General features: G+C 40.7%; 1 protein-coding gene across 2 annotated transcripts in view; it reads right to left on the reverse strand.

The window, feature by feature from the left end:
• The window catches only part of FIG4 (FIG4 phosphoinositide 5-phosphatase), a 135,790-nt gene that overhangs the window by 67,235 nt on the left and 54,061 nt on the right, over positions 1-14,494 (reverse strand). For both annotated transcript variants that reach the window (XM_007190679.2, XM_057528160.1), the window contains exons 11-15: positions 5,866-5,999; positions 4,493-4,609; positions 2,677-2,722; positions 1,501-1,649; positions 342-508 (exon numbers count right to left, since the gene is read on the reverse strand). In XM_007190679.2, the coding sequence (XP_007190741.1) occupies positions 342-508; positions 1,501-1,649; positions 2,677-2,722; positions 4,493-4,609; positions 5,866-5,999 (613 nt within the window). The remainder of the gene's footprint in view (positions 1-341; positions 509-1,500; positions 1,650-2,676; positions 2,723-4,492; positions 4,610-5,865; positions 6,000-14,494) is intronic.

Consider the following 14,494-nt stretch of genomic DNA (forward strand, 5'->3'; position numbering starts at 1 on the left):
TGAACTCTATTTGAAATAATTACTCAACACTCTTGAACAAATTTATCTATGTCTTGCAAGCAGAAATTCAGAACGAGGCAGAAGCCAAGGAATCAAATATTCTCAAGTATGTAAAAGCTCTAATTATGGGTGGCCAAAGTGCCCTATTTAAAATACAAAGTTTATTCATTCATTTACTGAACAAATATTTACTGAGTACCTCCTAAGTGACAGACTGTTTTATTTAAACTTTTAAAATATTTAATTTTGACTTTACTTATCCAGTTAGCTTAAAAAAAAAAGTATAAGAGAAAAATGCACATCAGGATAAGTCTTAGAAATGCATATTACTCCAGAATTACCTGAAAAAGCATTGCTGTAATATCTAGACAGGGTCTGCATGATGTCTTTTGAGTGCTGGGTCCACGGTGCTATCTTTCTGTAGGTTTTTACACGATGAACAAGTTGGGAACCACCATACTGAAGGGACAGGGTATCCCCATGATCTTCATAGAGTTCCTCAAATAACCTAAGCAAAACACACAAACACTAAAGAATTTCACCCAAAGTATTACACACGTATTCACTTAGCCGTGGACTCAAAACAAGTATTTTACTTTATGAATTCCTCTAAGCCTTTCTTTTCAAGTAGACTCTTCAACATCTTGAAGATATATGCACATGCAAAATATATTATATTTTATAGTAATGGTCTAATAAGCAACAAAGTCAAAGAAAATGCTATTAAAAAAAAAAAAAAAAGCAGGGGCACCAAAAGCATAACTCACCAAAGCCAGACCAAGGTGGTTTTAACTCTATTAAAAGAATCCTAACTTTCTGCAGCCTGCCAAATCAATTTACCTCCCACGACAGAAATTTCTGTTCTCTCTGAATTGCCTTTGGGAAAAAGGACATGCTCTTGTCACAAACAAACCATATTCTTTCCTAGAAATACACGTTTGAAACTTATGTTTCTTCAAGTGCCTGTTAAAGACTTTTTAATGTAGTGATATCTGAGGACCTGGCCATTTGTAAGCTCATCACTTTTTTTTGACAGAGCCTTTATGATTATCTCAGAGGACCTATAACAGCGATCACTGCATTTTCAAGAAATGGTACTTCACGCAATGTCATGGACCCAACGGACAGTGAAGAAACAGTATTCCTTACTTTAGAATCAATCTTTTATCTGTCTTATATGTTTAATTCAAAATATATGAAGGCTTACTACTTTTTTTTTCCTAATGCAGTCTGGCTTTGTTTTTTAAGAAACCCACTAGTTTGGATTTATCTAAAGTACATAAAGTTTATTGATAATTAACACAAATAGGAAAATAAAAACCATGGTAGCAATACACAAGGCTTTAACAGAAATATATATTACCAAATTAATTTGAATAATGTCTTTTAACAACATAGTTTTTGAGAAGCTGAAAGGAGAAACAAGTTCATAAAAGTCCTTATTAATCAGGTTTGCTTTCTGTCATTAACAGCATTCGAAAGGCAGAAAATAAGGCTTACCTAACTGCATCTGTATCAAATTGTAGATTCGGTTTGTCAATTAAGCCCAAGGAATACAGCTGATAAGCCAGCGCACATTTCCCCACCATAAACTGTGCTGTGTTGGTGCGATCCAAACAGTCCACACAGTTGGTTCGAAGAACACCAGTCTAAAGAGAAACACCTTGAACTGTCATTCATTATTCAGTCACCAAAACTACCTCCATCCTACTTTAGATTTCTTTAAGCAGTAGAAGATAGCTGTACGCAGGGTATTATTCCTGAACAAATAATGAAGAACATTTTTTTCATTATAAAAGGTTATATTTGCTGTTCACTTAATACTGCTGCAACAGCATCGTTGCACCCTCTAGTCTATATTTGAATTATTTTCTTGAGTTTAACAAGATAAAAATAGCTAACATTTTCCACATGTATCAATTAGTAAAATATGTGCTTTTTTCCCTGCTCTATCTCCTTTACTGTACAAACTAAAATATTCAGTGGGTGAGGCCATTTCATTCTTAAAGCATAATTAATATATATACTGTTGTATTTGGCTCATTTTCCAAAGTCTTTCTAATTTATTCTTCTCACATTTCTGTTTATGTTTCTATTTCCAATAACAAAATTTATACTATATAGAAAAAATCTGTGGGCGATTATTATTTCAGCTACAAATCCTTTGCAAGAGTTAAACACTAGCAGTAAGGCTTTTAAAACTCATTCTCAGGACTCCCCTGGTGGGGCAGTGGTTAAGAATCTGCCTGCCAGTGCAGGGGACACGGGTTCGAGCCCTGGTCTGGGAAGATCCCACATGCCACAGAGCAACTAAGCCCGTGCGCCACAATTACTGAGCCTGCGCTCTTAAGAGTCTGCAAGCCACAACTACTGAAGCCCACACGCCTAGAGCCCGTACTCCACAACAAGAGAAGCCACTGCAATGAGAAGCCCGTGCACCACAACGAAGCATAGCCCCTGCTCACCGCCACTAGAAAAAACCAGCACGCAGCAACAAAGACCCAACGCAGCCAAAAATAAATAAATAAACATATTAAAAAAAAAAAAAAACCTCATTCTCAAATGATTAATAATTTTGCATTCAATAAGAAGTATTTCTCTCCATGGTTGCTTTCAGAAAACATCATACACTGTGGATACAGATTCTATTCATTATTACTACAATGTCATCTATACCTGCAGGCGACCAGTGGAAATCACACATCCTCCTAGTTCATTCCACCTGTGTTTAAAAATACATGCTTTAATTAAACATTTTAATAACATAATCTATATTCATATTTGGTACTAGCTCTTTATTAAGAATCAAAGTAATAGGGCTGAATGCCCCTGAATAATCAGCTGATTCAGTTTACTTTCATTCTCTCAGGAAAGTGAATATGCAAGTCACAGGGCTGGAATGCTATCCATGCTCTAAAGGGAGACCAGGAAAGGAGCATCTTAACCTGCTCCAGCCCTACACTCTTAGCATTTTGTCACCCATGTTCAACCAAAATCTCTCATGCTTTAATTTAAGCCCATTTCCTGTTTGGTCTCTACAGACATGACTAATAATTGCAGGGCAACTTTATAATAAAATCTTCCAAGCCTGATCCTTCTCCCCTCAACGTTAGGAGGCCCCACCTCCTCCAGCTTTTCTTCATGGAGCTTTGTTACAGTCCTTCAGTTGTTTTTACAGTCTTCCTTATTATTTTCTTTCCTACATACTTTCTCCACGTGCTAATGAATGCCTGGGGAAATGTTCTTATTACATAAGTACTATATAATGATATTACTATTTTAATTATTTAAAATATTTTAATTATTTAAAACAAGGTGCAGTGCAGAAAAGAATTAACACAGCAGGCCTGACTGCTATCCTCAGAAAGGCCTGCTTACAAGGCTGGCCCTCGGCTGGAGTCTGGAACTTCAGTTTCCACCATTCCCAGAACAGATAAGAGTGGCTCAATGTGCCTAAGCCGTCTGTAGAAACAACATGGTTTGCTGAACATCCTTTCCTTCTGCGAGACTGAAATTTTGGAAGCTGCCAGGCAGAGGCTGCCTATAGGACCACCTCCAATAAAAACCCTGGCACCAAGTCTTTCATCATCTCCCCTGGTTGGCAACATTTCACACACACACCGTCACAAGTCGCTGGGGGAATTAGCGCTCTCTGTGTGCCTCTACCAGGAGAGGACTCTGGAAGCATGCCCCTGATTTCCTCTGGACTTCACCCCATGTGCCTTTTCCCTTGGCTAATTTTGCTTTGTTTTGTTTGGTAGTAATAAATCATAGCCAAGAGAACAACAATATGCTGGGTCCTTTGAGCTCTCCTAGTGAATCACTGAGCCTGGGAGTGGTCTTGAGGACCCTGGTCACAGGTGCCCCGAAATTCAAACTATAACAAAAGGATGACTTGCAAAGACGTACACATTAGTAGTTGGTTGTTTTTTGTTTTTGCTTTGTGTGTGTGTGTGTGTGTGTTTACCATTATAGTTAACTTTACTAACTGAAAATAAAATACTGGAAATATATAATATTGGTCCCTTAAAAGATAAATAAAGCACATTTGCTTGATCTGAAGGAGCTCACAAAGTAGTAATGAGGAAAGACTTGTGAGCAACTAACTATAATACAATGATACATTTTCATTAAAACGTTAGTTTAAATACTAATGTATACACTGGTTTATTAGAAAAATTTTCCTGCTCCTATTTAATACTGAAGAATAGAATTCATTACAGAAAATTTTACTTTACAGAAATATTTTATGTAATGTTTATTCTAAGAAGCAAGCGATTCCATGGCTTCCATCTCAGGGTATATACCCGCAGAGGAAACTGCATGCCATCATGAACGTTCGTTCCACAGTCACATGGGCTGCGTGTCTTGTCTCCCCAAAGGAATAAAGTCCTCCATCTTCCAAGGAGTCAAACTGCTCATATTTAGAATATTTTTTATCTGTAAGAGCAAAATTCTTGATTTCTTTTAGGTTTTAAAACACCATACATACTTTTCATCTGGCCGCAAAATGCTACAGTATGAATCAGGGCGGTTTACAAAGAAACCTGTTTTCTTCACCACACTTTCTGCAATCACGTTCAGGCGATCCAGAACATTACACAGCTTGCTGCGGGCAAGGAGGAAGAATGAGAGAAGTGAGAAGAGCCCACGTCTTAATACATATTTATTCTCACATCTAAAGCAAAATCCACAGTAATGATACTCAGGGATTTAATTTTTTAAATCTCTGGTTTGTACTCAATAGGAACATTGTAAGAATTAATTTCTAGAATGCAGTATGTACTCAATAACTAGCAAGATTTGGTGCAAGGAGACATGAAGGGCCTGTAACTCGATAGCAACTATTGGCAAGCAAACTCGGCACATGACATCCCCCTGCAAGAGCTTTTCCCAAAGCCTTTCACTCCCCAAGAGAGCAGTCAGTTAAATATGGATTCATGAAATGTGAGGAGAGCACAATGCACAGTGCAGTGGCAAGGGAAGAAAACACTGGAAAATAAATTACTACTAACGGCACCAACCTGCAACCAGGCTTATACTCTGGGAAAGTGTGTGTGTGTGTGTGTGTGTGTGTGTGCGCGCGCACACACGTGCATGTATCTAACTACATAAAATGATGCAGAAAAAAGTACAATGAGTCAAGTGCAAAACGATACAGTGACATTTAAAAATAACGGAGACCTCAATATGAGCCTAATGTTTGTGTGACCCCTAGTAAATGAATGCAAGTTCCTTGGATGAGATGAGTTTTGAATCAGATCTTGAGAGAGAGAGGTGGGAAAGCAGCCAGTGGAGGGCAGGGGGAAACAACAATAGGAACAAAGGTTCCAGAATTGGACCTTGGTTGCTGCACTGGGGACAGAACATGAAGGTTAGCTTTTCAGGAACAGAACAGCCCTGGGAATAAAGAAGAAGTTATACATTCTGGAACCAACCAGGTGATGGGGCTTTAACATTACACTAAGGGGTTTGGATTTACTATAAACAGTCAAGAGTTAGTGCTGGTTCATCCATGCATGAGATAATCTGAAAGTGGTGTCTGAGAAAGTGATTAAACAGGGAGAAAGAATGAAATAGAAAAAAGTGAAACTAATGCCTTTAAGGAAAAGTAGCAGAGTAAAGATGTTCTGAGGTCACTAGATACTTCAACGAGAATTTCTAAATGGTAAAAATGGTGGGCAAAAAGAATTTGGTCAACTAATTTAAGCCCTCAAATTATACACCAGCAGTTAAACAGCCCCTCAAGCCGGTTCACAAAGGAAATGAAAAAAGTAACATTCACTTTAGCAGAGAGATCAGCTTCCTGCTATTTTACATCACAAGAAGAGGAAAATATAACCAGACGTATGAGCATCTGCTCACCTTTTGGTGTACTTGGCCATATCCCAAGGAATATAAATAATCCTGTGCTCGGGAGGCAAAAACTGGTTGAGGTAGGTCACAGCAGCTACGAGTTCTTCACTCAAAATTCTCTCATGCTTTCTTTTCTCTCGTTCCTTTACCAAAAATTAAACATTTTTAATTAAGGTTCTAACTACCTTAAATCAGAGGAACAGACTTTTAACATAACTTTGCCACTAAGACAAAAAGCTGAAGTGCTAAATATACAAAAATGAAACCTACCTACTCAAATTAAAATAATATAAATGCAAAGAAATAAATGCATCACTGAATTACAGTCAACAGATAATGAGCATTAAAGACTCAAGGAGATCAGATTTCTTCCTCATAACCTCCTACAGTCCCAAGAAGCCCAGCTCACCCTACACAGGCCTGTCCTACACACTCCACACTCCACTTTGGCAAAGGAGAACTTCCCAAGGACCAGAAGAAAGGAACCTCCAACCCCAGCCAGCTAAGGACCAGAGAGAAATCAACTGGGCCTAGATGGCTAATCCCCAAACTGGCAGAGCGGAGGACGCTTTCGCAGGCTTCATAGGCTTTTTTTTTTTTGGCTGCGTTGGGTCTTCGTTGCTGTGCGCGGGCTTTCTCTAGTTGCGGCAAGTGGGGGCTACTCTTCGTTGCGGTGCACAGGCTTCTCATTGCAGTGGCTTCTCTTGTTGTGGAGCATGGGCTCTAGGCGTGTGGGCTTCAGTAGTTGCAGCACACGGGCTCAGTAGTTGTGGCTCACGGGCTCTAGAGCGCAGGCTCAGTAATTGTGACGCGGGCTTAGTTGCTCCGCGGCATGTGGGATCTTCCCGGACCAGGGCTTGAACCTGTGTCTCCTGCATTGGCAGGCGGATTCTTAACCACTGGGCCACCAGGGAAGTCCCGTTCATAGGCTTTTAAACTTGACTTTCATAAAATCCCCGTGAGGAAGCCAAGGCAGCCATGTCTTCCCCTTTTACACTGTGGCTGGATGAACTGAAGCTGAGAGGCGTTCATGGGACCAAACCTCCTTGCCTGCTGTAGCTCCTTAGACATCATACTGCCTCCCACTCAAGAGAAGCTGGTGCATAGCATCCAGCTTTGTGGTTGGAGTGCTGGCTCTGCCTCTTACCAGCCACATGGCCTTGAGCAAGGTTCTCAACTTTCCTGGGCCTCCATTTCTTCATCTGTAAAATGGGTAACAGTAGTATCTCCCTTACAGGATTAATGTGAGGTTTAAATGAGATGAAACATGATAGTTTCTTATCAGAGCATATGACACACGGTAAGGATTAATAAAAATTAACTTTATTGTTATCCTGATCAGGACTTCACATAGAAACAAACAAAAAACAATTAATTCAGCAATATGGATACAGCACTGAGGTACTATTGCTGGCATCAAAATAGGTCTACACTGTTTTCAACCATGGTGATTACTTTTCAACTGTCATGAATTTAATTAGATAATCACTGAGGAAACAGAAAAAGGGTATCTATTTTGCACAGCTGTATATATAGAGGAATTAGATAAGAATTGATTAAGAACAGCATTAAATCAGTTTGGGATGAACAAATATTTAGCTTATTTTTACATCTGAGGAAATTAAATTGTATACCTGTAATTTTCTCAAAAGCACTTTAAGCCAACTAGAGAAACAAAAAGTTTTTGAATTTCTTCTATCAAATCTGACATTTAATGAGATGGAGAGATAAGGTTATTTCATCAACTTTCAATCATCTCTATGTAAAGAATCTGCTTTATGCATTGTCTGCCCACAGTGGATTAGCTAGTGGATTGTTTCATCGACCTTCTTTGGTCACAGACCCCTTTAACAACCAGATGAAAACTTCACATATGCAAGTGATTGTTTCAAAGGGTTCAGAGACATCCCCCAATGGCCGTCCATGGCCCCCAGATTAAAGTCCTCTGATGTACAATGACATCAGATCCCTGGCTGGCTTCCTATTGATCCCCAGTAGCAGCGCTGACAGTATAAGGATTGCTGCAAAATGTCTGACAAGCAGTGTCTCAAACCTCCACATGGTGGAGTGGAGGGAGGGCAGGAGATAGTGCACAACACAGGGCAAAGAGAAAAGAAATCAAGAAGAGTATTCCACTTTAGACACGTCATACGGAGGCAGAATAAAAAGTGAACATCTGTGGGCTTCCCTGGTGGCACAGTGGTTGAGAATCTGCCTGCTAGTGCAGGGGACACGGGTTTGAGCCCTGGTCTGGGAAGATCCCACATGCCGCGGAGCAACTAGGCTTGTGAGCCACAACTACTGAGCCTGCGTGTCTGGAGCCTGTGCTCTGCAACAAGAGAGGCCATGACAGTGAGAGGCCCGCGCACCGTGATGAAGAGTGGCCCCCGCTTGCCACAACTAGAGAAAGCCCTCGCACAGAAACGAAGACCCAACACAGCCAAAAATAAATAAATAAATAAATTTGTCAACATACTCTCAAAAGAACCCCGAGCAGTGCAAAAGCCCAATTACGCCTGGAGCAGTATTAATCATGTTTGGCCTTTGAACTGTAACAAATAAGCCTGTAAAAAAAAAAGAGTGAATATCCGTTGATATCATGCTACACACACACACGCGCACACATACACACATTCTTTGACAATAAGGAATTCTTCTAAGTGAACTGAACATCTTCTTTTATCCTATGAATAAAATAACTAATGACAAAAACAACAGAACATTTTTTTCTATTCTACAAAACAGCAACTTAATCTCCAAACTATTTTCTAGTTATTGCCAGGATTTTTATGGCAATGGAACAATAAACAAGGACAATTTTAAAATCCACTGACTGCCCTTTAAATATTAAGAAATAAATGTTCATTTGAGAAAGCTGGGCAGGAACACTTTACAACAGCACGTATCTGATATTATATTTTGAACCTACATATTTAATAGAGAAATAGATTATTTCAGACATCATAAACTGAACTTTCACTTAACCATAGCTTTTAACCACACTCTAAGGACTCTGTAAAATAAGAAGAAGATTCACTAATTAAGGTCGATGTTTAAGTTCTAGCAATAACCTTGTAATTTAGTGCTTCAGCAATAATTTCTATACTAACAATCTCTTACTGCCTATACATTTACTAAAAAAATGTTCATGAGGGTTCTTATTACTAGAGTTTTCCTTTTTGAATTTTTTGATTATGTCTCTTACAGCTACTGTTCAATATCAGGCTGAGGTTATGGATCATCCATCTACTGCCGTATGTTATTCTGAGTTGATAGGGGGAGAGACATGAAAATGAAACTTCTGAACTGATGTGAACAAAAGTCTAAAAAATGATGTATTTAATACCTGAATGATTTATTTTACAAAGTCAATCCCTGATAGGATGCAATAATTTCATAAAGCAAAGAGCAACAAAGGAAGAAATAAAGCTTCCTGCCTCACTGTCCCCAGCTCCTCCTCCCCACTCCCCTCCTCCCTGGGCCACAGGCTCGCAGGCACACACACACCCCCTGCTCCTGTGAACCCTCACACTTAGTTCTACGGTCCTGGATCTCGGTCTGTGCCCCCAGCCTGGGCGGCTCCCAGTACCTGCTCCTCCTCCTCCACTCTAGCTAAGCCATCCTTCCCACCCTCACATCTCAGATCAAGTCATCACCACAGGTAACTCCTCTGCCTTCAACATTGCTTATCCAGAACCTCTTTTATTTTCAGATGGCTTGTTTTAAACACCCCACCTCACCAGGACCCCAGTCCACCGACAGCACTGCTTTCTCCATCACCCTCTCCATTACTCCCCCTCCTCCAGCTCAGGTTTCATGGTCTGCTTCAATTAGACTTCCACCAACATCCAAAACTCCTATTATCTGTCTTTCTACATCATGCCTGCCTGGCAAAACTGAACAAACCCAATTATCTACTTCCTCTGTGCTCATAGCCATACACAAGCCCTGCCAGGAAAAGTCAGGCAATAGCAGGACTTAAGAAATCTTGGGGCACTTCCTTGGTGGCGCAGTGGTTAAGAATCTGCCTGCCAATGCAGGGGACACGGGTTCGATCCCTGGTCCTGGAAGATCCCACATGCCGCAGAGCAACTAAGCCCGTGCACCACAACTGCTGAGCCTGAGCTCTAGAGCCGGCGAGCCACAACTACTAAGCCCATGTGCCGCAACTACTGAAGCCCACGCACCTGAAGCCCGTGCTCTGCAACAAGAGAAGCCACCGCAATGAGAAGCCCGCGCACCACAACGAAGAGTAGCCCCTACTTGCTGCAACTAGAGAAAGCCCACGTGCAGCAACGAAGACCCAATGCAGCCAAAAATAAATTAATTAAAAAAAAAAAAGAAAGAAATCCTGATCACCAACCTGAAATTAGCCCTTAGCATTGCCTGGAGGTCTCTGGTCAATCCACCCTCGCACATACATGAAGGCTGTGAAACTTCCACCACCCTCAAACCTCTGCTCTGAGCAGGTGACCTTCCCTCTTACCTTAAGGAGAAGTTAAAGTCATCAGGAAGGAGCATGTGCGCATACACAACACACACACGTACCCTTACTATTCTCTGTCCTCCCATTAAAATAATTCCTCCCTCCATGTTTCAGATTTCCTCCTTTCTGAAGCACATGATGCCCCTGATCGTCCTTTCTCTCTCTCGTGTTTTATACCTCTCAAGGATCCCAAATGGATCCTTCCCACAGGCTTTTAAACACATCATTATGCTCTCTTAAAAAAAAAACAACAACATACTGATGAAAACACCAACTCTTCTTCATTTCTCATTAGGTATTTCATTTCCCCAGGACTAGGGAAGTCCTCCTACAGCTCAGTCCACTTCAGTCAGTGCTCTCACTGTTGGTAACACCAAGGAGCATATTTTCTGTTTTCATCTTACTTGACCTGTCAGCAGCCTTTGCCACTGTTGACTGCTTACTTCCTTCATCACGAAACACACTTTCTCTTAGTTGTCATAACGCAGCGCTCACCTGGTTTTCCTCCTACTTTTCTGTCTGTTCTTTCCCAGGCTCCTTTACAGACTCCGCCTGCTCTAACTGGACATTAAGAGCTGGGGGGTCCTCAAGACAAGACTGGAGGCTCTTCCCTCTTCTCACTCTGTACCCTCTATATGGGTATCACCTCCATGCCCATGTCTTCAAATATCGCTGGGACACACATGAGCCACAAAATCACATCTCAGCCCAGACCTCTCTCCTGAGCTTCTATCTCACACACTGGCCACCCACTTGCCAGCTCCTCTGACAGGACTCAACCCATCTCAAACCTCAGCACATCCAAACCGTACTAACCATCTTCCCTCACAGACTGAGTCCATGATCCCCGGCTCAGTGAATGGCATCACCATCCATCCAGCTGATACTCGCCAGAAACCTAGGAATCAAGCCTGACATCTCCTTCTCCCTCATCTCAGACCCAGCTCATCACCAAGTCTACTGCCTGTGTCCACTTCTCTCCACCTCTACCACATCACCCGAGTTTAGGCCAGTTACCCTTTTCTGGATAATTCTAACAGCCACCTATGTGGTCTTCCAACATAGACTTTAGCCTTGTACCAATCCATTCATTCTCTAGGTTGAGGTCACGATCATCTTTTCAAAACAGAAATCTGATCACCATCCTCTCAACCATACAAAACCTTCAATGGTTTTGGAAAGTCAGGATAAAGACCAGACTCATTAACATACCCTACAAGGCTCTGCATGTCTGGCAAAACTCCCTCATCCTCTGGGACCCAGCCAGACAGGCCTTTTCCTCCTTAAATCTACCATATCCCTTCCTGTCTCAGGGCCTTTGTACCTGCTGTTCTCTTTCTTCTTGGCCTTGTTCATGCCTCTTCGCTCAGGCTGAGCTGACTCATCGCTTCCTCAGGGAACACTTCTTTCCCCTTATAAGCTCTCATAGCATTGTAACCCTGTGTTGGTACCTCTGCATCACTTCACCATCTCCTCTGTTAGACTGGTAGCCCTGGGAAGGCAGCGACTGCTTCTATGATTGCGCTGGCACAAAGGAAACCTTCAAAACTGCTTGTCAAATGGTGGACTAAATGGACATAGGATTCCTTGGTTTTTAATTAAATTGAATTATACTTACTAACCAACTTCTCAGAATAATCTCAGATACTACTAGTTTGTCGGCCAACTGCCACAAACATAATATAACAAAACCCTTGCTTTTCATACACTCAGAGTTTTCCTGGCCGCAGAATGAGATTCTTCCATTTCATTTTGCTGCAACAGAGACAGCTATGATTTCTTTGTTTTTAAAATATAAAATTCAGTATTATTTTATTATTGGTTTGTGACTTCTCTTTCTGTTTTTTTTAAACATCTTTATTGGAGTATAATTGCTTCACAATGGTGTGTTAGTTTCTGCTTTATAACAAAATGAATCAGCTATACATATACATATATCCCCATATCTCCTCCCTCTTGTGTCATCTCCCTCTCACCCTCCCTATCCCACCCCTCTAGGTGGACACAAAGCACGGAGCTGATCTCCCTGTGCTATGCAGCTGCTTCCCACTATCTATTTTACATTTGGTAGTGTATGTATGTCCATACCAATCTCTCACTTCGTCCCAGCTTACCCATCCCCCTCCCCATGTCCTCAAGTCCATTCTCTACGTCTGTGTCTTTATTCCTGTCCTGCCCCTAGGTTCTTCAGAACCTTTTTTTTTTAAGATTCCATATATACGTGTTAGCATACAGTATTTGTTTTTCCCTTTCTGACTTACTTCACTCTGTACGACAGTCTCTAGGTCCATCCACCTCACTACAAATAACTCAATTTCGTTTCTTTTTATGGCTGAGTAATATTCCATTGTATATATGTGCCACATCTTCTTTATCCATTCATCTGTCGATGGACACTTAGGTTGCTTCCATGTCCTGGCTATTGTAAATAGAGCTGCAATGAACATTGTGGTACATGACTCTTCTTGAATTATGGTTTTCTCAGAGTATATGCCCAGTAGTGGGATTGCTGGGTCGTATGGTAGTTCTATTTTTAGTTTTTTAAGGAACCTCCATACTGTTCTCCATAGTGACTGTATCAATTTACATTCCTGCCAACAAGCAAGAGGGTTCCCTTTTCTCCACACCCTCTCCAGCATTGTTTGTAGATTTTTTGATGATGGCCATTCTGACTGGTGTGAGGTGATACCTCATTGTAGTTTTGATTTGCATTTCTCTAATGATTAGTGATGTTGAGCATTCTTCCATGTGTTTGTTGGCAATCTGTATGTCTTCCTTGGAGAAATATCTATTTAGGTCTTCTGCCCACTTTTGGATTGGGTTGTTTGTTTTTTTGATATTGAGCTGCATGAGCTGCTTGTAAATTTTGGAGATTAATTCTTTGTCAGTTGCTTCGTTTGCAAATATTTTCTCCCATTCTGATGGTTGTCTTTTCATCTTGTTTATAGTGTCCTTTGCTGTGCAAAAGCTTTTAAGTTTCATTAGGTCCCATTTGTTTATTTGTGTTTTTATTTCCATTTCTCTAGGAGGTGGGTCAAAAAGGATCTTGCTGTGATTTATGTCATAGAGTGTATGTGCCTATGTTTTCATCTAAGAGTTTGATAGTGTCTGGCCTTACATTTAGGTCTTTAATCCATTTTGAGTTTATTTTTGTGTATGGTGTTAGGGAGAGTTAATTTCATTCTTTTACATGTAGCTGTCCAGTTTTCCCAGCACCACTTATTGAAGAGGCTGTCTTTTCTCCATTGTATACTCTTGCCTCCTTTATTAAAGATAAGGTGACCACATGTGCATGGGTTTATCTCTGGCCTTTCTATCCTGTTCCATTGATCTATATTTCTGTTTCTGTGCCAGTACCATACTGTCTTGATTACTGTAGCTTTGTAGTATAGTCTGAAGTCAGGAAGCCTGATTCCTCCAGCTCCGTTTTTCCTTCTCAAGATTGCTTTGGCTGTTCGGGGTCTTTTGTGTTTCCATACAAATTGTGAAATTTTTTGTTCTAGCTCTGTGAAAAATGCCATTGGTAGTTTGACAGGGATTGCACTGAATCTGTAGATTGCTTTGGGTAGTATAGTCATTTTCACAATGCTGATTCTTCCAATCCAAGAACATGGTATCTCTCCATCTGTTTGTATCATCTTTAATTTCTTTCATCAGTGTCTTATAGTTTTCTGCATACAGGTTTCTTGTCTCCTTAGGTAGGTTTATTCTTAGGTATTTTATTATTTTTGTTGCAATGGTAAATGGGAGTGTTCCCTTAATTTCTCTGTCAGATTTTTCATCATTAGTGTGTAAGAATGCAAGAGATTTCTGTGCATTAATTTTGTAACCTGCTACATTACCAAGTTCACTGATTAGCTCTAGTAGTTTTCTGGTAGCATCTTTAGGATTCTCTGTGTATAGTATCATGTCATCTGCAAACAGTGACAGTTTTACTTCTTCTTTTCCGATTTGGATTCCTTTTATTTCTTCTTATCTAGCCTCCCTGCCCTCTACCCCAGGCCTTTGACCTGACTGCCTACTCATATACACAAGATATGTTGACCAGACAGTGTACTCTGACAAGGAAGCACAGAATTATGAGGCCAGGCTACCACTCTGTCCACCCGATCCTTGAGCTACAACCACACCCAATTTCTGAATCTAGTCTTT

Source organism: Balaenoptera acutorostrata, chromosome 14 (genome assembly GCF_949987535.1).
Source record: "Balaenoptera acutorostrata chromosome 14, mBalAcu1.1, whole genome shotgun sequence".
Lineage (NCBI taxonomy): Eukaryota > Metazoa > Chordata > Mammalia > Artiodactyla > Balaenopteridae > Balaenoptera > Balaenoptera acutorostrata.